Source organism: Lepus europaeus, unplaced genomic scaffold (genome assembly GCF_033115175.1).
Source record: "Lepus europaeus isolate LE1 unplaced genomic scaffold, mLepTim1.pri SCAFFOLD_3_1, whole genome shotgun sequence".
Taxonomy (NCBI): Eukaryota; Metazoa; Chordata; class Mammalia; order Lagomorpha; family Leporidae; genus Lepus; species Lepus europaeus.
Window position 1 is genome coordinate 15555728 of NW_026909276.1, and position 22048 is coordinate 15577775.

Genomic DNA, 22048 nt, shown 5'->3' on the forward strand with positions numbered 1-22048 from the left:
TTTCATTGTGTTTTTTTTTTCACTACGACAGTTTCATATTCTAGTAGTTGTTTCATTTCATTTTGATTCCTCCTTAATATTTCATTTTCATGGGAGAGATTTTCTATCTTGTCCATTAAGGATTTCTGTAGTTCAAGAATTTGTTTTTGAGAACTTCTGAATGTTCTTATCAGTTTTTTGAGATCTGCTTCTTGCATTTCCTCTATCTCTTCATCTTCATAATCTTGCATTGGCGTGTCTTGTTCATTTGGGGGCATCATAGTTTCTTCCTTGCTCTTGCTACCTCAATTTCTACATTTGTTGTTTGGCATGTTGGAGATAATTTATGTTTTTTTTTTTGGCTGTGGTGCTTTTTTTTTTCGTTATACTATGCCTCTAAGTGGGCTGTAGGCTTTGATAGATCCTTAGAGGCTGTGATGGGTGTGGCCAGAAAGCTCTGCTTGATTCTTCAGGTTTAAGGCTGTGCAAAAAGCGACTCACCCAGATTGTTCTCTCCCTTGCTCCTTGCTGGATAGCTCGCTCTCTCTCTCTCTCTCTCTCTCTCTCTCTCTCTCTCTTTTGACTTAGTTGGGAAGTAATTTGGCACAGGTGATTGGAATTGAGAGTAGTTGAAATGTGGCCTCTGTGAGTATTCGTTTTATCTACCCCTGGGACCACACAAAGAGTTTATGCAGCCCTCAATGTGTTCTCAAGTTTCACCAAAGTTCAAAAGTTACTGAGTTTGTGTACTCCTTGGAGGTGCTTTACATATGTAAAATGGCACCTGCTCTTTGTTTTGCTTGGTGAGTGAAGAGAGAGGTTTCTGCCTTTTCCCCCCAATGTCTCGGGTTTCTGATGTCTTTGTGTTACCTTCTGTTCATTCCCCGCGCTTGCGAGATTCTGCGGCTCGGCTCCTGCGGTTGGGTTTCCATGCGGTGGGCTCCCTGTAGGTCCTCTGTGTCACATCCACTAGATCTGGAAGCGTTTCCTCTGCAGTTTTTTTCTTGAGTCTTTTCCTGAGGCATGGAAAATCTCGGGAGCAGGTCCCCTTTCTTCAGAACACACGGGGAGCAAAGCAGAGAGTGTGGGACAGGAGTCGCTGGAACTTGGGACCCACGGTGGCAGATGCAGAAGCACAGTGGACGGCAGGTCTGGGGTGTGCGCTCCTGAACTGCTTGTAACTGCACTTGCAGAGCAAGACTCCCTAGTGAATGTGGGAGAAGGAACAGTGCGGCCTCTCAGGGCCCTCTCTGATCAGTGAATGAACTTCTGTTCCCAACCCCGAGCCACACGGAAAGGAGGGTGCCAGTTCTAGTCCTAGCTGCTCCTCTTCCGATCCAGCTCTCTGCTATGGCTTGGGATAGCAGTCGTAACATTATATTTTTAAAATTCTGTATATCATCTATATTAATTATGTTTTTATATCATAATAGATAAATACCCAGGAAATATGAAATACAAGATAATTGTGTGTAGTAAAAATTGCTAAAGACAAAATGCACTGAAGCATCCTGATTTGTCACAGCTTGGCAGTTGCCTCATATAGATGTTTTCTGCTCAGTTGGCTGTCTATGACTGGCTGAGACTCAGATGCTTGTTACATGAATATATTTTTACATGATACTGTAGTTTGTTTCCCTTATTTAAGTTTATATTATTTAAAATTTTATTAATTTAATGATTACTCCATGAAAAGTAAGGTAAAAAGAAAACAGAAAATGTTAATGGACACATCCACAGAAAATAAAAGAACCATTTATGAGATATATACTTAATTTCAATACAAGCTATAGGGAATATCTAGTCATTAATGCAAATTCATTTTTAAAATATTTCTAAGTATTTTATTTTTCAAGGTGGAATAAAAAATTGAATTTTACTAGTATTACTTCATAAGATCTCAGAATGATCCAGTAATTAACTTTGTAAATGATTCAAAAATTAGTATTTCTCTCTTATCTACCATGTCCTTTCACTCATATGTTTATATTCATATCTAGAGTTTTTACTATGAACTAATTTCAGAATCATTAGAAAAACAAAGATCAGTTATAGATCAATAAGTAAAATTCTGTTGATTTTTTGAATTGTGAATTTAACGTAGGGAAAGATTTTCATTTTGATTTTGCCTTCTGTTGCTATATATATTACAAAGTAAGCTGCATCCATCTAGATGTGATTAGAACATACACAGAAGAAAGTACTCTCAGCCTGTTTAGTGACTAAGAGCTGAGGATAAATGTTCTGTCATAGGTGTTTGTGTCATTTGAAGATCTGGTTGTGGAATTTACCCAGGAGGAATGGCAGGTCATGGACAATGCACAGAAAACCCTGTATAGGGAAGTGATGCTAGAGACCTACAGCAACCTGCTGTCTGTGGGTAAGTGAATCTCTTTTAAGTCCATGTGGAATACTTTTGTTCATTCTGTTCATTTGACAAATGAAGACCACTTTATAGTGTTTACATTTGGCAGGTCTAGGATTTGAGGCAATAAGGAATGTTAATATCTACCCTCCAGGAAACAATTCAAATTATCCCATTTGTAATACATCTCCTGGGCAATGTGTTTTTCCTTAAAAACTTCAAGTTAATGATTTGTCAAAGTCCCACATTATTTCCCGCAAACAGGTTACTGCACTTCCAAGCCTAATGTGATTGTCAAGTTGGAACAAGGAACAGAACCATGGACTTTGGGAAAACAACTAAGGCAATGTTTTCCAGGTAAGTCATCAAATACTTGGCAGTGAGGCTGGCAGAGAGAGCTCAATATATGTTGTCTGGGTTCTTAGCACATTTTTTTCAAATCTCTGCCCTAAGGACAGCTAAGGTAATGCATCAGACATAAGCATTCTAGTTTCCAAGAAATAATGTCATATGCATGTTCTTCTTGTTTTCTGTTCTTAGAGATCATTTAAAATAATTATTTATTTGAAAGGATAACAACCCTACACTCCATGGGAGACCAGGATAAGCATCTGGCTCCTGCCTTTGGATTAGTGCGGTGCACCGGCTGCAGCGCGCTGGCCACAGTGGCCATTGGAGGGTGAACCAAAGGCAAAGGAAGACCTTTCTCTCTGTCTCTGTCTCTCTCTCACTGTCCACTCTGCCTGTCACAAAAAAGAAAGGATAACAAGAGGGAGGGAGGGAGGGAAAGACAGAGAGACAGAGAGGGAGAGAGAGAAGAGACTTTTGATCTCCTGGTTCGCTCTGCAGTTGGCTTCAATGAGTGACTTTAGGCAAAGCCAAATCAGTTTCCAGGATCTTCAGCTGGAACTCCAACTTGGGTACAAGGATCCAAGAACCTAGGAGGTCCTCTGCCATATTTCCAGGCCAACTGATTGGAACATGGATTAAAAGTGAAACAGCTGGGTTTTGAATCAGCACACATATGGAATTCTAGTGCTGCAGACAGTAGTTTAACTCTCCTGGTGTGCCACAACACTAACCCCAATATTTTCTTAGATTTAAAAAAACATTTGAACACTCTCAGTTTCCAATAAATTCATTTCTTAGATTCTATAAATCACATACATACTAATTTATCCTTCTCTCTACATTCATATCCTGGGGTTCCTTCAGAAATGTATCAATTATTTTAGGTCTTCCATTGCTTACTAATTGGCTGGAACATAAGCACTGCTTTCTTTGGCTTGCTGAGTTCAATTCCTCACTCCTTTATTTGATTAGGCATCATCCATGCTATTGCATAAATATGAGGGCTAAGCCAGTGAATAGAAGCTCTCTTACTTCTCTCTCTTCATTGTCTCTTGTTTAATTATCTTCTCTAAAATGACAAAGAAAATGTATAATATGATAGTCTTTGCAATTTTTTGAAAAATAATCCAGTGAATGAGTTCTATTTGTCTCTGATTATGTATCTCTGAAACAATGAAATAAATAAGAAAATTATAAAAGATGGTTCAGAACAAGCCTGTTTGTGACATCAGAAATCATGGTGCTAAGTAGAAACTGTAATAGTAATATGGAAATATGTGGTTATCTGCTACATAAATGAATCAGTTGATTTTGGTTTCCAAGCCCAAACAAACCCATGGAATAATGTTAAATTCCTTACATTTGTTGAGAGGGAGCTTGTACTTAGACATATATTTTTCTATATCTTTTTAAAAGATTGTAAGAATGACAGAGACAAGGAGAGCCAGAAGGAAAAAAAAAACTTCCGTTTCCTGGTTTACTTCAACAAATTTCCACAATGCTCAGGATCATGCCAGGTGAAGCCAACAGCCTTGAACTCCATCTAGGTTCCCACAGAAGTGGAAGGGGCCCACGTAATGGGGCCATCTTCCACTGTTTTCTATTTTATGAGCCAGGATCTGGAAGAACAGTTTCATTTATTTTTTAAACTTTTATTTAATGAATATAAATTTCCAAAGTACAGCTTATGGATTACAATGGGGAAGAACAGTTTTAAACCAGTACTTCATTATGGGATGCCAGTGTTAAAGGCTATCAGTTTATATTATTTTGCCACATAATCATCTACTATCTCTTTAAATATAATTAAAAACATGAAAGAAATTATATATATATACATATATATAGAGAGTTTTATATATATATATACATATATATATATATAATTAAGACTTAGACACCTGTGAAAATAGAACCATACTAACCTTCCAACACAGAAATTAACAGCCTTCACATTATATTTTCAACATTTGTATGCATACACCAAGAAGCGATAGGATAATACAAGGTCTGTTAATCTCAGAATGAGGTAGAAAACAATTTTCAAGAAGTGGTGCACAACTTGAGTTGCAGAAGCATTTTCCCTAAACTTGGATGGAGAGCATCCCCCTGATGGTGCATTGGGATATTTCTCTCTTTTATGATAATGAAAATATCAAGATCTCAGGTTTCCTTAGAAAGATGGAGAAAGCAGTAATAATAGAGTACGTGTAAAATGATTTGTTTCACATGAATAATTCCACTGATGCCTATGTGCATTCCCCTGCGAAACTGAACATGAAACAATCATAGACAGAGATCATGCTTTTAGCCAATGGATATGATTGAGGGATAGTCGTATTCGGCACTTGCAAGTAAGTGATCCAGAAAGTCATTTCCATCTTCAAAGCTGAAAGATCATCAGAGAAGCGCAACACATGACATTTAAATCAGAAAAAAAAATGCAGAAAAAGAATAGGGAAAACAAATGACAGTTGAGAGCACTCAGTTTACTGCTGCCACCAGAGAGAGAACATTTTTGCTCATTGTCTTCCTACTTATTAAAATACTTGCATGTTATAATTTAATTGAAAGGCATAGTGGCAGTAAGAGATAGAGAAATGACAGAGTTATATCTTTTGTATACAAGTTAACTTCTCAAATGTCTTCAACAGTTAGATTTAGGCCCCCTGAAGAAAAAAAAATCTGGAACTGTATATTAATCTTTCATGTTTGGATGATTGCCACAAACCTCCATGAACCTGAATCATAATCTGGTGTCTCCCAGAATATAATAGCAATTTGCTATATTGAAAGAAGAGTAGCGAGGAGTCAAACTGGCACTGTTACAGGATGCAGGCATGCTAAGCAGTGGCTTGGCCAACTGTAACACATCCTCAGCTGCTCCAGCCACTTAAATAAAAAATTCAGGAAGTTAAAATGTTATTTAGCATTGCGAGAACCGTTTGTATAGTTGATTATATTATTATATTAAGGGGAAATCATCTAATGGTCATAAATGTGTACATTTTACTGTTATATTAAAATTTTATGATTATATAGGGTAGAAACAAACCTAACTGTCTTCTATGAGCATTCCCAAAAAACACTTACATGTGGTTCAGGAGTATGGTTGATTTTTTTTCTCATTTCAGTTGCCCACAGAAAATATACACTGTTTGGAGCCACAAAGAAAAATCAAGAGATAAGCTTCAGGCAAGCTATAAACACAAAAAGTAGTATATCAAATAATAAAATAGCTGAATTAACAAAAAATTTAATCTATGGCCATATGTAAAACTGATAAAAAGGTAAGTTGTCCAGTAAAGAAACCTGAAAAATATAATTTATTTCAGAATGTACTTCTCCTTAGGAAGCCTGATGAAATGCCAGCTGGGGAGAAACACGCCAACCCTGAGGCACATGTGGACTCACTCCAATGTTGGGAAGATTTTAGTCAGCATAACAAGATTCACACAGTGCAGCATGTTGTTGAATACAGGGGGAAAGAGGAATCCTTTCACAGGAAGAGGATATTATTTCAATGTGAGAATCTTTGTATCAGAGATGCTTGCAACAAGTTAACTGTCATTGTTGGAAAAACAACTCAGGCTGAAAAAAAAACTTTGATTAAAAATACATATTTCAGTAAGCATCAACCAACATACTCAGGAGAGAAATTCCACAAATATTTGAACTGTGAGGAATCTCTCAATAACAAATCAGATCTTATAGGAAATCAATTACTGCACAAAGCAAAAAGTCATTATGGATGTGTCCACTGTGGTAAATCTTTCAATTGTAAATCTAGCCTTAGCATCCATCACAGAATTCAAATAGGGGAAAATCTCTATGGGTGCAATGAATGTAGAAAAAATATTTCCAAGGAGCTAGATCTCACTAGAATTCACACAGGACAAAAAATTTATGATTGCAGTGCGTATGGAAGAACATATTGCAGGAAATCCCACCTCAAAGCGCATCAGAGAATTAACACACAGAATAAATCTTATGAATTCAATAAGTGTGGAAAAGCCTTTGACCCCAACTCACACCTGATAATGCATCAGACAATTCACACAGGGAAGAAGCCTTATGAATGTAATGAGTGTGGAAAAACTTTTGGCTATAAGTCACACTTCATAAAGCATCAAAGAATTCACACAGGGGAGAAGCCTTATGAATGCTATGAGTGTGGAAAAGCCTTTTGCTCAAAATCCAACCTCATAATTCATCAGAGAATTCACACAGGGGAGAAGCCTTATGAATGTAATGAGTGTGGAAAAGCATTTTGCTCAAAATCCAACCTCATAAATCATCAGAGAATTCACACAGGGGAGAAGCCTTTTGAATGTAATGAGTGTGGAAAAGCATTTTGCTCAAAATTCAACCTCATAAATCATCAGAGAATTCACACAGGGGAGAAGCCTTATGAATGTAATGAGTGTGGAAAAGCATTTTGCTCAAAATCCAACCTCATAAATCATCAGAGAATTCACACAGGGGAGAAGCCTTATGAATGTAATGAGTGTGGAAAAGCATTTTGCTCAAAATCCAACCTCATAAATCATCAGAGAATTCACACAGGGGAGAAGCCTTTTGAATGTAATGAGTGTGGAAAAGCCTTTGGATATAAATCATACCTCATAGTGCATCAGAGAATTCACACAAGAGAGAAACCTCATGAATGTAAAGAGTGTGGAAAAACTTTTGGCCAGAAGTCACACCTCATAATGCATCAGAGAATTCACACAGGGGAGAAGCCTTATGAATGTAATGAGTGTGGAAAAGCTTATGGCCAGAAGTCACAACTCATAATTCATCAGAGAATTCACACAGGAGAGAAGCCTTTTGAATGTAATGAGTGTGGAAAAGCCTTTGGATATCAATCATACCTCATAGTGCATCGGAGAATTCACACAAGGGAGAAACCTCATGAATGTAAAGTGTGTGGAAAAACTTTTGGCCAGAAGTCGCACCTCGTAATGCATCAGAGAATTCACACAGGGGAGAAGCCTCATGAATGTAATGAGTGTGGAAAAGCATTTTGCTCAAAATTCAGCCTCATAAATCATCAGAGAAGTCACACAGGGGAGAAGCCTTATGAATGTAATGAGTGTGGAAAAGCTTATGGCTATAAGTCACAACTCATAGTGCATCAGAGAATTCACACAGGGGAGAAGCTTATGAATGTAATGAGTGTGGGAAAGCCTTTTGCTCAAACTCTGACCTCATAAATCATCAGAATTCACACAGGGGAGAAGCCTTATGAATGTAATGAGTGTGGGAAAGCTTATGGCTGTAAGTCACAACTCATAGTGCAACAGAGAATTCACACAAGATCGAAAACTCATAAATGTAGTGAGTGTGGAAAAGCCTTTACCCAAAGGTCAGAACTCATTACACACCAGGAATTTACCCAAGGCAGAAACCTCATGTATGTTGTGAGTGTGGAAAAGCCTTTTTATGGAGGTCAGCTCTCATTGCACATCAGTGAGTTCACATGGGGAAGAAACCTTAGGAATGCAGTGTGTGTGGAAAAGCCTTCAGTTCAAAGTCCAATCCCTTAAAGCATCATAGAACTCACACAAGTGAGAAACCTTATGAGTATAATAAATGTGGAAAAACCTTTTCGCAAAGGTCAGTATTCATTACACAACAGAGAGTTAGCACTGATTAGACATCAGAAAATTCACACAGTGGAGAAACCATGTGAATCTAGTGAGTGTGAAAGTGTATTTTCACATAACTCAAGCCTCACAGAGTCTCAAAATTAACACATGAAATAAATTTTTGAATGCAATATTTTGCCAATTGTTATACTGCAATGGACGTCAAATCCACAGAAATGAAAAGCAAATATTCACTGCAATGACTGAAAAATTCTTGCTCAGCAATTGCTCTTCAGCATATTTTAAGGAAATCAGAGATGCAAAAGCATATAAATATAGAAAAATTCATTATCATAGACCAGCTATCACCATATACCAGAGAACTGATATGGAGGGAAAACCCTATGAAAGCATTAGCAAGACACATAGAAAACAATGTAAAAGTGTAATGAATCTGGGGAAACTCTATTGAATATCACACCTCAGCAAGTACTAAGAAATTCACATGAGAGAGTAACATTGTATATCAGAATCATACAATTTCCTTAGAACCTAACTTCTCTTTGACATGCACACTGCACCTGGTTTCCCATAGTTGAGTGGAAAAATGTAAATGAGCTCTGATTTCGCATTTTAATTTTGATAACAAATAAACATGCATTCTTTAACACTCTTGTGTTTGAAATGTCATCTTTATCATTTACAATGTTATTAAATGATGTTGCCATTTTTCTGTCTTTCCAAGATTCTTTCCAAACACTAGTCTACTACAAACTAGTAATGTAACCACAGGCATTTCTATTAACTCATTTGATGACTACAAAACAAAACACTCACTTTGAGTGATGGACCTTTTGTCCAGATGGGGCAGTGACACTTGTGACATCTGTAGTCTTGACAATCACTTATTTGCCTCTCTGAAGGCCTTCTAATTTTGCTCAGATTACTATATCTGTGTATCAGTTGCAGAGCAGACGCTGTCAGTGTTTGGGTGACATATGGCCCACAAAAGTCTCTCTGAGATTAGCCTGTGTTTATTTTTTAAAAAAAATTTACAGCTAGCAATGTGTCATACATTGTTAAATCTGTTACCTGTGCTATGAGCATCCCAAGTAAGCTCCTGTTCAATTCCTCACTGTTCTACTTCTGATCCAGATCCCTGATAACGCATTTGGGGAACCAAGTGCTGATCCTATCACACAAACTAGATTCAAGGGTGGGGTACCAAACTCTTGCATTTGGCCTATCCCAATTCTATCCATTGTGATTATTTTGGGAGTGAACCAGAAAATAGAATCACTTTCTACTTTGTCTCTGTCTCTGTCTCTCTCTCTCACTCTCTCTCTCTGTGTGTGTGTGTATGTGTAGGTCTATATATTTTTCAAAGAATCAAATCAATGTTTTTAAAAAAATTGTCTCTAAAGGAAAACTGAGAGTGGAAAATAAAAACACATAGATATCTTCCCTCCAGTGTTTCACTCCCCAGATGGCTGCAAAAACCAGATCTCCACCAGACCAAAGCCAGGATTCCTGATTTCCATCTGTGTCTTTGACACAATTGTTATTAGAACAATTATGTGATATCTTTCCCAGGTACATTTGTAGGGATCAGGCTCATGAAGCCCATTAGCACTCTAATATGGGATTCCAGTATGCATTCTAAGTAGGAGCTTATTTTTTTTTGTTATAATTCCTACCCCATCAGTATTTACTTTCACTTTTGTTCCTTGGACAATTTTCTTTCCACCTTATTGTAGTGATTTACTCTTTTTTTGTAACTAAATCCTGACTCGATTGGATTCATTTGGCATGTTTCTGACCTGTTTTATTTCTATGAATTCCTTGGAAATGATACACACAGTTAGTAGCACCACGAACAGAGGACTTCCATACTTGCATTGCAGCTCCACATTACTCAAACTCCAGCCCTTCATTGCATCTCCCAGGATTATGCCAGCAAGAACTACCTAACACTGCTACAGAGTCAGCTCATCCATCAGAAATCTAAGCCTTCCCCTCATAACCAAATGCCATAACAATTTGCAGAATTCATCATGTGTGTGCTAGCCACAGATACATAAGATGCCATGATATTACTGAGAATTTGAAAAAAATGAGGGAACTGAAAAAGCATCCATACATTGATTGAGGATTCTTTTTATTACCATTGCCCCTCTTGCAGCTAGATATTTCTATTTCTTCGAATTTCTACCTCCAATTTTTTATTCTAATGGCCCATTGATCCATAATCCAGTGACATTCAGATTATTGGGGAGAAGTCAAAACAATCTGAAATCTGCTGTGGACATTGGTGATGTCTTAAGTAAAATGTCAGACTTATTTTGTTTCTGCCATAATTATTAGTTGAATCCTAAACTCTTGCAGAGGGGAGGCAACATATGGAACTACTACTAGGAGTAAATCACATGTAGATACAATGTGTGCCAGATGAAGGGAAGAAAAACACACCATGGAAAAATCATTAAGACCTTTTTACTCCTGCCACAAGAGATCTTTTCATCTACCACCTCTGGTGCCAGGCCTCATAGTTCCAACCATTGATTGTGCTGTGGTGTGGTAAGGCATTGTTTCGTGCATCCCATATGTGTGTGAGTTATTGTCCGTGCTTGAATCCCCAAACATGTAAGCATGGTGAGGATCACAAACTCCTGAATCTATCACTTCCTCAAACATACTAGCACAACAGAGGGAGCCTGAAACCTGTCTCCTGCTCCTGAATATGCAGGCCCTCTAGGGTACTTGGATTCTGATCTCTTGTCTCATGGGACATGCTGGCATCTGGACTCCGATCACCATAACCATTCATGGGGGGCTCTGTATAGTGGGCCTGGATCAACAATGTCAGGGCACTGTAGCACACTCTGTTCCCCAGACATGTCTCAGTTTGTGTTTCATTATTTCCTTTGCCACTTAATTACTGTAGCCCCTGCTCTGTTCCTACCACACCTCTTGTCTCAGCCCTATGCTGTTGGTCTGAGGCACAAGGCTTGAGGGATGTGCACATGAAAGTACCTTTGCGGAGAATTGCTTACCAACATTTGAACAAACATGGGTGGTGACTAGTCACTGTCTCTCACCTTGGGTATTGTATGAGGTACATCCTTTCAAGAGAGTTGTTTAACAGCACACCCCTGGGGCATGTTAATGGCTACTGGAAGTTGGGAAGCAGCTGTAATAACTGCTAAGATTCCCGCTGAGTTCATGCATAATTAACACCTGGAGCATTACATTATTTCCCACCACCGGGATGTCAGCCCTGGAAACCTTTGGATACCAGTCTGTGCCTCAACCCTGCAACTTCCAACCACAAAAATAGATAATTTTGTATATGAAAATTGTCAGCTTATTTGTGGGTGTTAAAGTCTTCAAACTGGCCTCCAACACAATGCTAGAACCAAGACTCTGCACATCCATTTGAGAGAGTTATAGGATCATCTACCCTGCATGACTATCCCTGGTCCCATAATGGAAATTCCTTCCAGCAGAGTAATCATTTCCCATTGAATCTTTCTCAGTCAGCAAAAGTTCCAAATATCAAAGAGAATCAACCAATGATGGAGGAGGGTAGTGTGCATTTGGGCATAGTTGTCCCTTGCTCACAAGAGAGTGATGCCACTACATAACTTTTAGTTGTATCTCAGTTTATGAGGATGAAAACTTCATAAATAAGAGGACAGGGTGTATTTTGGAGTATTGGATGATATGACACACTCTTCATGGTGTTAAAATAATGCATCAGACTTCACACATCTTATCCTATGTTTCTTGTCTGAATTTTGATGCAGAAACTGTATTCCTTGGCAGCCCAGCTAGAGCAGGAAGCACCAATGGAGATGGGTATTTAAGTCTACAAGGATGTGCATGAGAGAAACACCACATTACATTCCAATGACCTCCACTTAGATGCATAGATAATATGCATCAGTCCCTATTAGATCAACATGATCTTTTTATAATGTAATTTCATTTTTAATCACATCCTAATGTTCCCATCTTCTCTTGTGATTTTTCCATAATCCATTTAACATTTAAGAACATGATGCTTATTTTCCACATATTTTTCTATTTCTTAATTATCCTTCTGTTTTTGGTTTTCTAGATTTAAAAATGAATAATTTTAAGGGTTTTGATTTTATTTTTTTGAAAGAGTTACACACACACACAAACACACACACACGCAGAGAGAGAGAGAGAGAGAGAGAGAGAGAGAGAGAGGTCTTCCATCCACTGGTTTGTTCCGTAATTGGCTGCAACAGCTAGAGCTGTGTCATTCTGAAGTCAGGAGACTGGAGCTTTTTCCAGGTATCTCATGGATGTACAGGAGCCCAAGGTCTTAGGCCATCTTCTACTGCTTTTCCAGGCCAAAACAGAGATCTGGATTAGAAATTGAGCAGCAGGAACTCTAACTGGCACCCGCATGGGATGCTGGAACTTGAGGTGGCAGCTTTACCCACTATGCCAATGTGCTGGCCCCTATAAATACTTAATTGAAAACCTGAGAGGGAGGTAGGGGGAAGGAGGTAGGAAAAGATAAAGATAAAAAAAAGGAGAAGGAGAGAGAGGTTTTGCCCAGCTAATGATTTGATCTTTGGGATATCTACCACAGGTGAGGTTGGTCTGGGAAAACTTCAAAGCCAGAAAATTATTCCATTTCCCTCACATGGCAGAGACCAGGCTACTTGAGACATTACCTGCTTCCTCTCAACACTCACCTTAACAGGACGGCAATAGAGCCAAGACCTGAACTCTGGCACTCTGATTTCTACTTAGGCATACCAAGAATTTTCATAAAAACAGGCCAAATGTTCACACTTCTGTTCAGAAAATATTTTCAATTATTTTAGTCATTGAAACGTATGCCATATATGACCTAGCATATTGTTTCCTGTGAAAAATGTTGCATGCATATTTGAATAGAATGCTTGTTTTCTTGAATGGTATGATATTGGTCAATTAACTGTGTTGTTTTATATTTTCAAGTTTTCATTATCCTATTCAGTATTTTTCATAGTTATTCTGTTCATTATTGAAGGTAGGATATTGGCATCTCCAAATACTGTTTCTGAAGAATTTTTCTCCTCTTTTTCATATAAAGCTAAGCATTTCTGTTAAGGAAATATACATATATATGTATATAATATATATATATATAATTTTATCTAAAAATTTGTTATTATGAAGTGTCCCCTACATATCTGTAGTAACACCACTGATTTTAAAGTTATTGGGTCCATTGTTAAAGTGGGTATTCTTTATGACCATCTCTTACATTTTTGTATATTTGCTTTATCTTTTTATTTTTCAGCACTTTGCATTTTTTTCAATTTTTATTCTCCTGGACAGAGTATATGATTTGATCTTATTATTTGAAACCCACACGAAGCTCTCTGATTTTTATAAGATTTCTGTCTTTATTTAAAAGGCACAGTAAGATATAAATAGGGAGGGAAACAGAGATTTTTTTAATCCATGACTTCACTTCTCAAATGCTCACAAAATTTAAGACATATCACACAAAATTAGGACCCAGGAATTCCTTCCAAGACTCTCACATGTGTAATAGCTATGCAAACACTTTGGCCATCATCCATTGCCTATCAGGCACATTAGCAGGAAGGTTCATCAAAGATGCAGAATTACCACTAGAACTCAAACCAAACAGTAGCATATGGGATTCAGATATCTCAAGCACTGACTTAAACTGCTATGACAAAATGGTCACCACAATTGGAGTCTTTTTTTAAAAAAGTATAGTAGTTACACACAGTTGGAGACAAGATGTGATTATGTTAGATAAAGAAGTCTATTTATAAATTTAGTCAACATATATAATTGAACTTCATCAGAAAACTTCAATAGAACAAACTTAAAACCACTTGTAATGCCACTTTTAGAAAAAAAAAAACAACAACATTTTCCCAGGACATTATCCAAGTGTAACCTAACCAGATATCATCTGAATGTTAGAGATCCAGTAACCTTGATATTTGTGCTCTTGCAAAGTAGTAACTTTATGCAAAGGTCTATAATCGAAACTCAAATTGAAAATGAATGACCATTTGCATTTTTAGTCTTCCCTAGAGTTGAAAAAGCTTAACTACAAGACCAACCAAAACAAAATGCAAAGATACATTAACTAGTTTAGTATGTTAGTAGCAGATGATGCTGAAGTGAATATCTTGTGTATTATTCTATAAATGTTATAAATAATATGTCAGTTAGTGTTGCCTTAACAGCTAGAGTGTTATTTGATAGAATGAGTACTTAGGCAATGTATAATGCACAGAACATTTTGCTACTATGAAAACAAGTACAGTGTAGGTAGAAGAAAACCAATCAGACTCTACATTACAAAAATCTATGTGAAGACTCATCATCATTTGTGAATATAAAATATTAATATAAAATGCTAACAGAATATATGAGAGTTATTAGTGCATATAATATATTTTTTATTTAACAAAACAATAAATTACACAATGATTAAGAGCTGTAGTGTCATTACTAAAAAACTACATATTCTGTCATACAGTTTTATCATCAGACTTAGCAGCCTCAACTGTTAAATAATTGAACAAATCCATAAGCAGTTTTATTAGAAAAGGATAGCTACATATTTATTTATCAATTCCAGTAAGTTGATAGTCAACAAACATGTCATTAACATACAGAAATAAACATCATGAAGAGCAGGAAATATCATATTTCCCTTGTGCATATGAATAACTTTTTACTCTTGAGCAATACTGCTCATATCACAATGCGATACCAATCAAAATACCAAAGACATTCTTCTCAGATCTGGAAAATATGATGCTGAAATTCATATGGAGACACAGGAGACCTCAAAACGCTAAAGCAATCATGTACAACAAAAACAAAGTGAGAGTCGTCACAAAACCAGATTTTAGGACATACACGGGGCAGTTGTAATCAAAACATCATGGTACAGAAACAGATGGATAGAACAATGGAGCAGAATAGAAACACCAGAAATCAACCCAAACATCTACAGCCAAGTTATATTTGATCAAGGATCTAAAACCAATTCCTGGAGCAAGGACAAACCTTTTCAACAAATGGTGATGAGAAAACTGGATTTCCACGTGCAAAAAAATGAAGCAAGACACATACCTTACACCTTACACAAAAACCCACACAACATGGATTAAAGATCTAAATCTATGACCTGACACCATCAAATTATTATAGAAAATTGGAGAAACCCTGCAAAATTTAGGCACTGGCAAAGACTTCTTGGAAAAGACCCCAGAAGCACAGGCAGTCAAAGCAAAATTAACTATTGGGATTGCATCAAATTGAGAAGTTTCTGTATTGCTAAAGAAACAGGATAGTCAAGAGGCAACTAACAGAATGGGAAAATATTTGCAAACTATGCTACAGATAAAGGATTAATAGTCAGAATCTACAAAGAGATCAAGAAACTCCACAACAACAAAACAAACAACCCACTCAAGAGATGGGCCAAAGACCTCAACAGACATCTTTCCAAAGAGGAAATCCAAATGGCCAACAGACACATGAAAAAATGTTCAAGATCACTAGCAATCAGGGAAATGCAAATCAAAACCACAACGAGGTTTCACCTCGCCCCAGTTAGAATGGCTCACATTCAGAAATCTGAATGAGTAAGTTTAATATCCCATAATTGACAAAAATGATTGAATATTGGATAGTTATGTGCCACATCATTGGTCAGTTTTGGTAACAAAGTGATACACATAAAGAGTTTGACAGAATTCCATCTTGTTCAATATTTATCAAACAGTTTGAAAAGTATTGCACTTATTTCTTCTGAATATTTTCTATAATTCAGTAGTAAAAACCTCAGGTCCCAGTCATTTCCAGGAAGAAAGATGTTGGATTTATGCTTCCATTTCATTGCTTTTTATGAGTCTGTTTAGATTGCCTATACTTTTATGTCTTAATATTTGTAGGTTATATGTTTCCAGGAATTTACCCATTTCTTAATGGTTTTCCAGTTTATTAGCATATAGTTCTAAGTGTTTCTTATGATCCTTTGTGTTTCTGTGCTTTCAGTTGTAATGTCTTCTTTTTCAACTCCAATATAACTTATTTGAGTTTTGCCTCACATTTTCTTGTTAGTCTGGCTAGAGGTTTATCTATTTTGTTTAACTTTTCATTGAAGTTTTGATGGAAGACAAGTGGAAGGACTTTATTCCTAGAATATAGTTACAGAGAAGTTTGCAGTGGAAAATCTACATAAAGGAGAGAGACACTGTGGAGCAGTGTGGATGGTACAAATTTGCAGCAATGAGTTGAGGCACCACTGTTGAATCTTTCAGCCTGTGGAAAGAGGAGATGCCGTCTTCTTAGAGCAAGTTGAGAGGTGCATGAGGCAGAAGGTGTCACTTGTGATATTATCTGAGTAACAACTGACAGACTGACTTTGGGCTCAACCTGGAAGACAAACAGGAGTCCAGATGCCCAGATAACTGCAAGAAGGGAGAGCACAGAGCTCTGTTTCCCTCACCCAGAAGGGAATCATAGAAAAGCAAATATAAAGAATAAAGAAATTCAATCATGGCATCAATGAAAAATTCTGTCAAGAGCTAGAGGTATAGAAGGTAAATCAAAATGAATTATTAGAAAAGACTTAATATATCAAATAGAAAATAGAGTAGGAAGCCTTACCAGAACATTAGGTATGGGAAAAGAAAGAATATTCAAGTTAGAAGACAAATCTTTGGAAATATATCTGCCAGATGAAAAGAGAAGGCAAAATTAGAAACAGTGAAATACAATTTGGGATTTATGAGATACTATCAAATGTTGAAACATGTGTGCCTAGAAGTACTTGAAGGTATGAAAAGATAGAATGGAATAGAATGCCTAGTCAGTAGAATAATAACAGATCATTTCCCTTAATTGGAAAAAGGGACAACCAAGTAGAGGAAGCACATAGAAATCCTTACAGATATGATCAGAAACATTTCTCACAATGACCCAGTATAGTCAAACTTTCAAGTAAATAAATGTGAAGATTCTTAAATGCACATGAGAGAAATATTACATTACCTACAGAGCATCTCCAATTACATTAATCATTGATTTCTCATCAGAAATCCTAAAGGCTAGAAATAATGGAGAGATATAGTCAAAGTGAAAAAAAAAGCAAAAAGCACTACTGTCAACCCAGGGCACTGTACCAAAAACCTCTCATTTATAAATGAAGGTGAATTTCTTGAGTACCAAAAAATTCAATAGTAAATTAACAATCTAGTTAAGAAATGGACAAAGGGCATGAACAGAATTTTTTCCAGAATTTGAATTCGAATGGCCAGCAGACAGTTGAAAAAGTTATCAGGATGGCTACCCATCATTGAAATGCCAATCAAAATAACAATGAGTTTTCATTTCACCCAGTTAGAATGGCTCCCAGGCAATAATCAACAAAAAACACATGGTGACAAGGATGTAGTGAAAAAGATACCTTAATCTACTGTTTGCGGTAATATAACTTGTTGGCCACTTTGTAAAATAGGATGGAAATAACTCAGAAATCTGAATTTAGGTATAAAAAATAACTCAGCAATCCAAGTCCTGGGAATTTATTAAAAGAAAATAACACATGAAAGTATTATCTGTACCTCCATGTCCACTGCAGATTAATTCACAAAACCTAAGATTTGGAATCAAACCAGATACCAACAACAGAAGACTGGATAAAAAATTATTGTATATATGCATTATAGAGTACTATTCAGTGATGAAGACTGAGATCTGAATTTTGTAATCATAATATGTAAATAAGTCAGTACCCCAAAGACAGAGATTTTTGTTTGCTCTGAACTGTGTTAACTAACAGAATACCTGCAATGCAATGTTTTGTAGTGAAAATGATATTTTTAGATTCCATGATTGTTTGAATTCCCTTGTCTCTTCTGGTGAGGTACAGTTTTTCTTTTTCTCCATACTCTTTTTGAACTCGTTACTTAGCACAGGTCTAACCTTTGGATATGACTGTCATTTTTTTGCTCATATTTAGAATCCTGTATAACTGTTGTCTTTTTATATTTTACTTGTTGAATATCATGATAAGTGGTGAATTAAGCCTGTGAACATAGAGTGGATTAAAACTGTTTTTGCGAACCCTGATGAAGACATGTGATAGATGGAGGGGTATTGGGTAAGCAGGGTATCAAGGGAAGTCTGATTTTCTCCTTGGAACTGTACCAATGGAATGCATAAAATTGCTCTCATTATTTTAATAAAAATGATAAGCAAGAAAAAATAAATTATGTAGCCCAACTTGGACCTTGTGGCAAATTCCACTGCCAAAATATATTGCTTTCATTGTTTTCTGTCAAGTCCTGATATTATGAGATCAGGCATGTTCAGTGCTGCATGGTTGTAAACAAGACTAGAATATAGGGGATGGTCATTCATGAAATCAAATAACAAAAGCCATTTGAGTGGCCCATCATTGTGGCTCAATGGATTGTTCCTTCATGTGGTGCCTGCAACCCAGATGTGCACCAATTCATGTCCTGATGCCCCATTTCTGATATAGATTCCTTCTCATGTGCCTTGGAGAGTAGTGTGGGATGGCCAAAGTACTAGGACACTACCACACATATGGGAGACCTACATTGTGTTTCAGCCTCTGGGATTCAATCTGATCAAGCCTTGTGTATTCCAAGTATTTGGGGAGTGAACCAGTAAATGATGGATTATTCTCTCTCTCTCTCTCTCTCTCTCTCTCTCTCTCTCTTTCTCTATCTCTTTCTCTTTCTCTTTCTCTTTCTCTTTCTCTCTCCTTAAATCTACTGCTAAATCCACTGTGGAAGTCTGTCTGGAGATTCCTCAGAAACTTGAATATAACCCTACCATACAACCCAGCCATCCCACTCCTTGGAATTTACCCAAATGAAATTAAATTGACAAATAAAAGAGCTGTCTGCACCTCAATGTTTATTGCAGCTCAATTCACAATAGCTAACACCTGGAATCAACCTAAATGCCCATCAACAGTAGACTAGATAAAGAAATTATGGGATATGTGATCTACAGAATACTATACAGCAGTGAAAACAATGAAATATGGTCATTTGCAACAAGATGGAGGAATCTGGAAAACATCATGCTAAGTGAATTAAGCCAATCCCAAAGGGACAAATATCATGTGTTATCCCTGATCAGTGACAACTAACTGAGCACCAAAAAGGGAATATGTTGAAATGAAATGGACACTATGAGAAACAATGACTTGATCAGTCCTTTTTCTGACTGTCAAGGAACAACTTAATACTTTATCCCCTTTAGTACTTTTTTTGTTCTACTTAATACTATTGGTTGAACTCTTTAATTGACATGCAATTATCCTAGGTGTTTAAATTTAACTGAAAAGTGATCCCTGTTAAATATAAGAGTGGGAATAAGAGAGGGAGGAGATGTACAGTTTGGCACATGCTCAATTGGACTTGCCCCAAACGGTAGAGTTAGAAACATGCCAGGGGATTCCAATTTAATCCCATCAAGGTGGCATGTACCAATGCCATCTCACTAGTCTAAGTGATCAATTTCTGTTCACAATTGATCATAATGATAGACAAACAGCCAAAGGGATCACATAAGCAAGACTAGTGTCTCCAAATACTAACTGATAGAATAAAAAGGAGAGAATGATCCAACATGGGAAGTGGGATACACAGCAGACTCATAGAATGGTAGATGTCCTAAACAGCACTCTGGCCTCAGAATCAGCCCTTAAGGCATTCGGATCTCACTAAAAAGTCCATGAGAATATTTCAGGCATGGAAACCCAATACACTCTGGCAAAAAAAACAAAAGACCTAAATAAAAGATCGCTGTGAGTGAGATCCCAGCGGAAAGAACAGGCCATCAAAAAAGGAGTTACCTTTCTCTGAAGGGAGGAGGGAACTTCCACTTTGACTATGACCTTGTCTAAATAAGATCAGAGTTGGCCAACTCAAAAGGCTTCCATAGCCTTGGCAACTAATGACAAGAACCTAGAGTGATTACTGACGCCAGAAACAAGAGTGTCAATTGTTAAGTCAACAATAGGAGTCACTGTGCACTTACTCCCCATGTAGGATCTCTTTCCTTAATGTGCTGTATTATGTGAATTAATGGTATAACTAGTACTCAAACAGTACTTTACACTTTGTGTTTCTTTGTGGGTACAAGCTGTTGAAATCTTTACTTAATATACACTAAACTGATCTTCTGTATATAAAGATAATTGAAAATGAATCTTGATGTGAATGGGATGGGTGAGGGAGCGGAAGTTGGGATGGCTGTGGGTGGGAGGGAGGTTATGGTGGGTAAAAGCCACTATAATTCAAAAGCTGTACTTTGGAAATTTATATTTATTAAATAAAGTTAAAAAATCTACTTTCCAAGTAAATAAGACAAATAAGAAAAAAACTATCCAATGCAGCTGCATACCATTCTGCTGAATTTGATCCTATTATTGTTGGTTTGAATGCATGCATTTGGTTGTCATCCAGAAACGCAAACCTTAAAGTGAAGCCATGCAATTAAGAAATGGTGACAAATGATGTGACCCACAGTTCAATATTTTTGGCTAATACCACCATTGCCATCTAGATATATTGTGACCAGACTGACAACCCCATCAATGAGCCCTAATAACTAGCATTAATTATGAGATCAACTTTTAAACTACTGTTGGAACTCTGATATCAGCTATGGGTATTTTTATTGGCAGAAAACTTGTCACTAAATTAGCATATGCTTAAATAAGTCATTATCTTTCAAAAATATAATTGCATCAAAATTTCATCATCTACATTGGCCAAAATTATACCTCAGGGATTCTGGTGCCTTCACTACAATGACACTACTTCAGATACCAATATCATCTTGGCTGCTGCTTCACTGCCCCCAAACCACTGAATGTAAGAGAACTATAGGGGCCAGCACTATAGCATATAGGATATGCCTCTGCCTGTAGCACCAGCATCCCATATGTGTGCCAGGTGGAATACTAGCTGCCCCATATTTTATCAAGCTTCTAGCTAATGGTTGAGAAAGCAGTGGGTGATAGAACAAGCCCCTGCACATACTCAGAAAAAGATCCTGGCTCCTGTATTCAGATTGTCTCAGCTCCAGTCATAGCAGCTATTTGGGGAATGAAACAGCAGTTGGAAGATCTCTCTATCTCTGAGTCTCTTTGTCTGTAACTGTGCCTCAAAAATAAATAAAATTTTAATAAAAATAATTGCAAATCAGTCTCCCCAAAACTGTGCTGTCATCATGTTACACAAAGAGTTGATCTTAGAATTCTCCCAAAATAGACACCCTATGCTTCCATGCCTAAAGGAATAATCACATGGAGGAAACTACTAGCAATGTCATTATAATAATCAATGGAGATTATTTAGTTTACCAAATGAAAGCTATCTCATATCTGTTAATATTTAATTTCATGATAATATAAATTTTTTTCAGCTCTTCTCCAATCTTGATTTTGATTTTCATTTTGAAAACCAAACCTAAGACATTTGCTATGAACCTCACAAATACATATTTCTTTCATGTTAATACATGAATGTCTCTGTACTCCACAGTTCAATATATATATATATCTATATATCTATATATATATCTATATATACATATATATAATGAAAAACCACATGTAGTTTAAAAATTCTTTGCACCAAAATAAAGACATACTATAGTTTTCTTTTTCTACCATTTTCTGTAGTAT

General features: G+C 36.8%; 1 protein-coding gene across 1 annotated transcript in view; it reads left to right on the top strand.

Moving 5' to 3' along the window:
* The first annotated feature begins 1002 nt into the window (after positions 1–1002).
* The window catches only part of LOC133755251 (zinc finger protein 345-like), a 120996-nt gene continuing 99950 nt past the window's right edge, over positions 1003–22048 (top strand). Inside the window, 7 exon segments of the mRNA XM_062185439.1 lie at positions 1003–1128; positions 2233–2359; positions 2609–2701; positions 2798–2807; positions 6048–7855; positions 7858–7915; positions 7917–8063. Of these exon segments, the coding sequence (XP_062041423.1) occupies positions 1003–1128; positions 2233–2359; positions 2609–2701; positions 2798–2807; positions 6048–7855; positions 7858–7915; positions 7917–8063 (2369 nt within the window).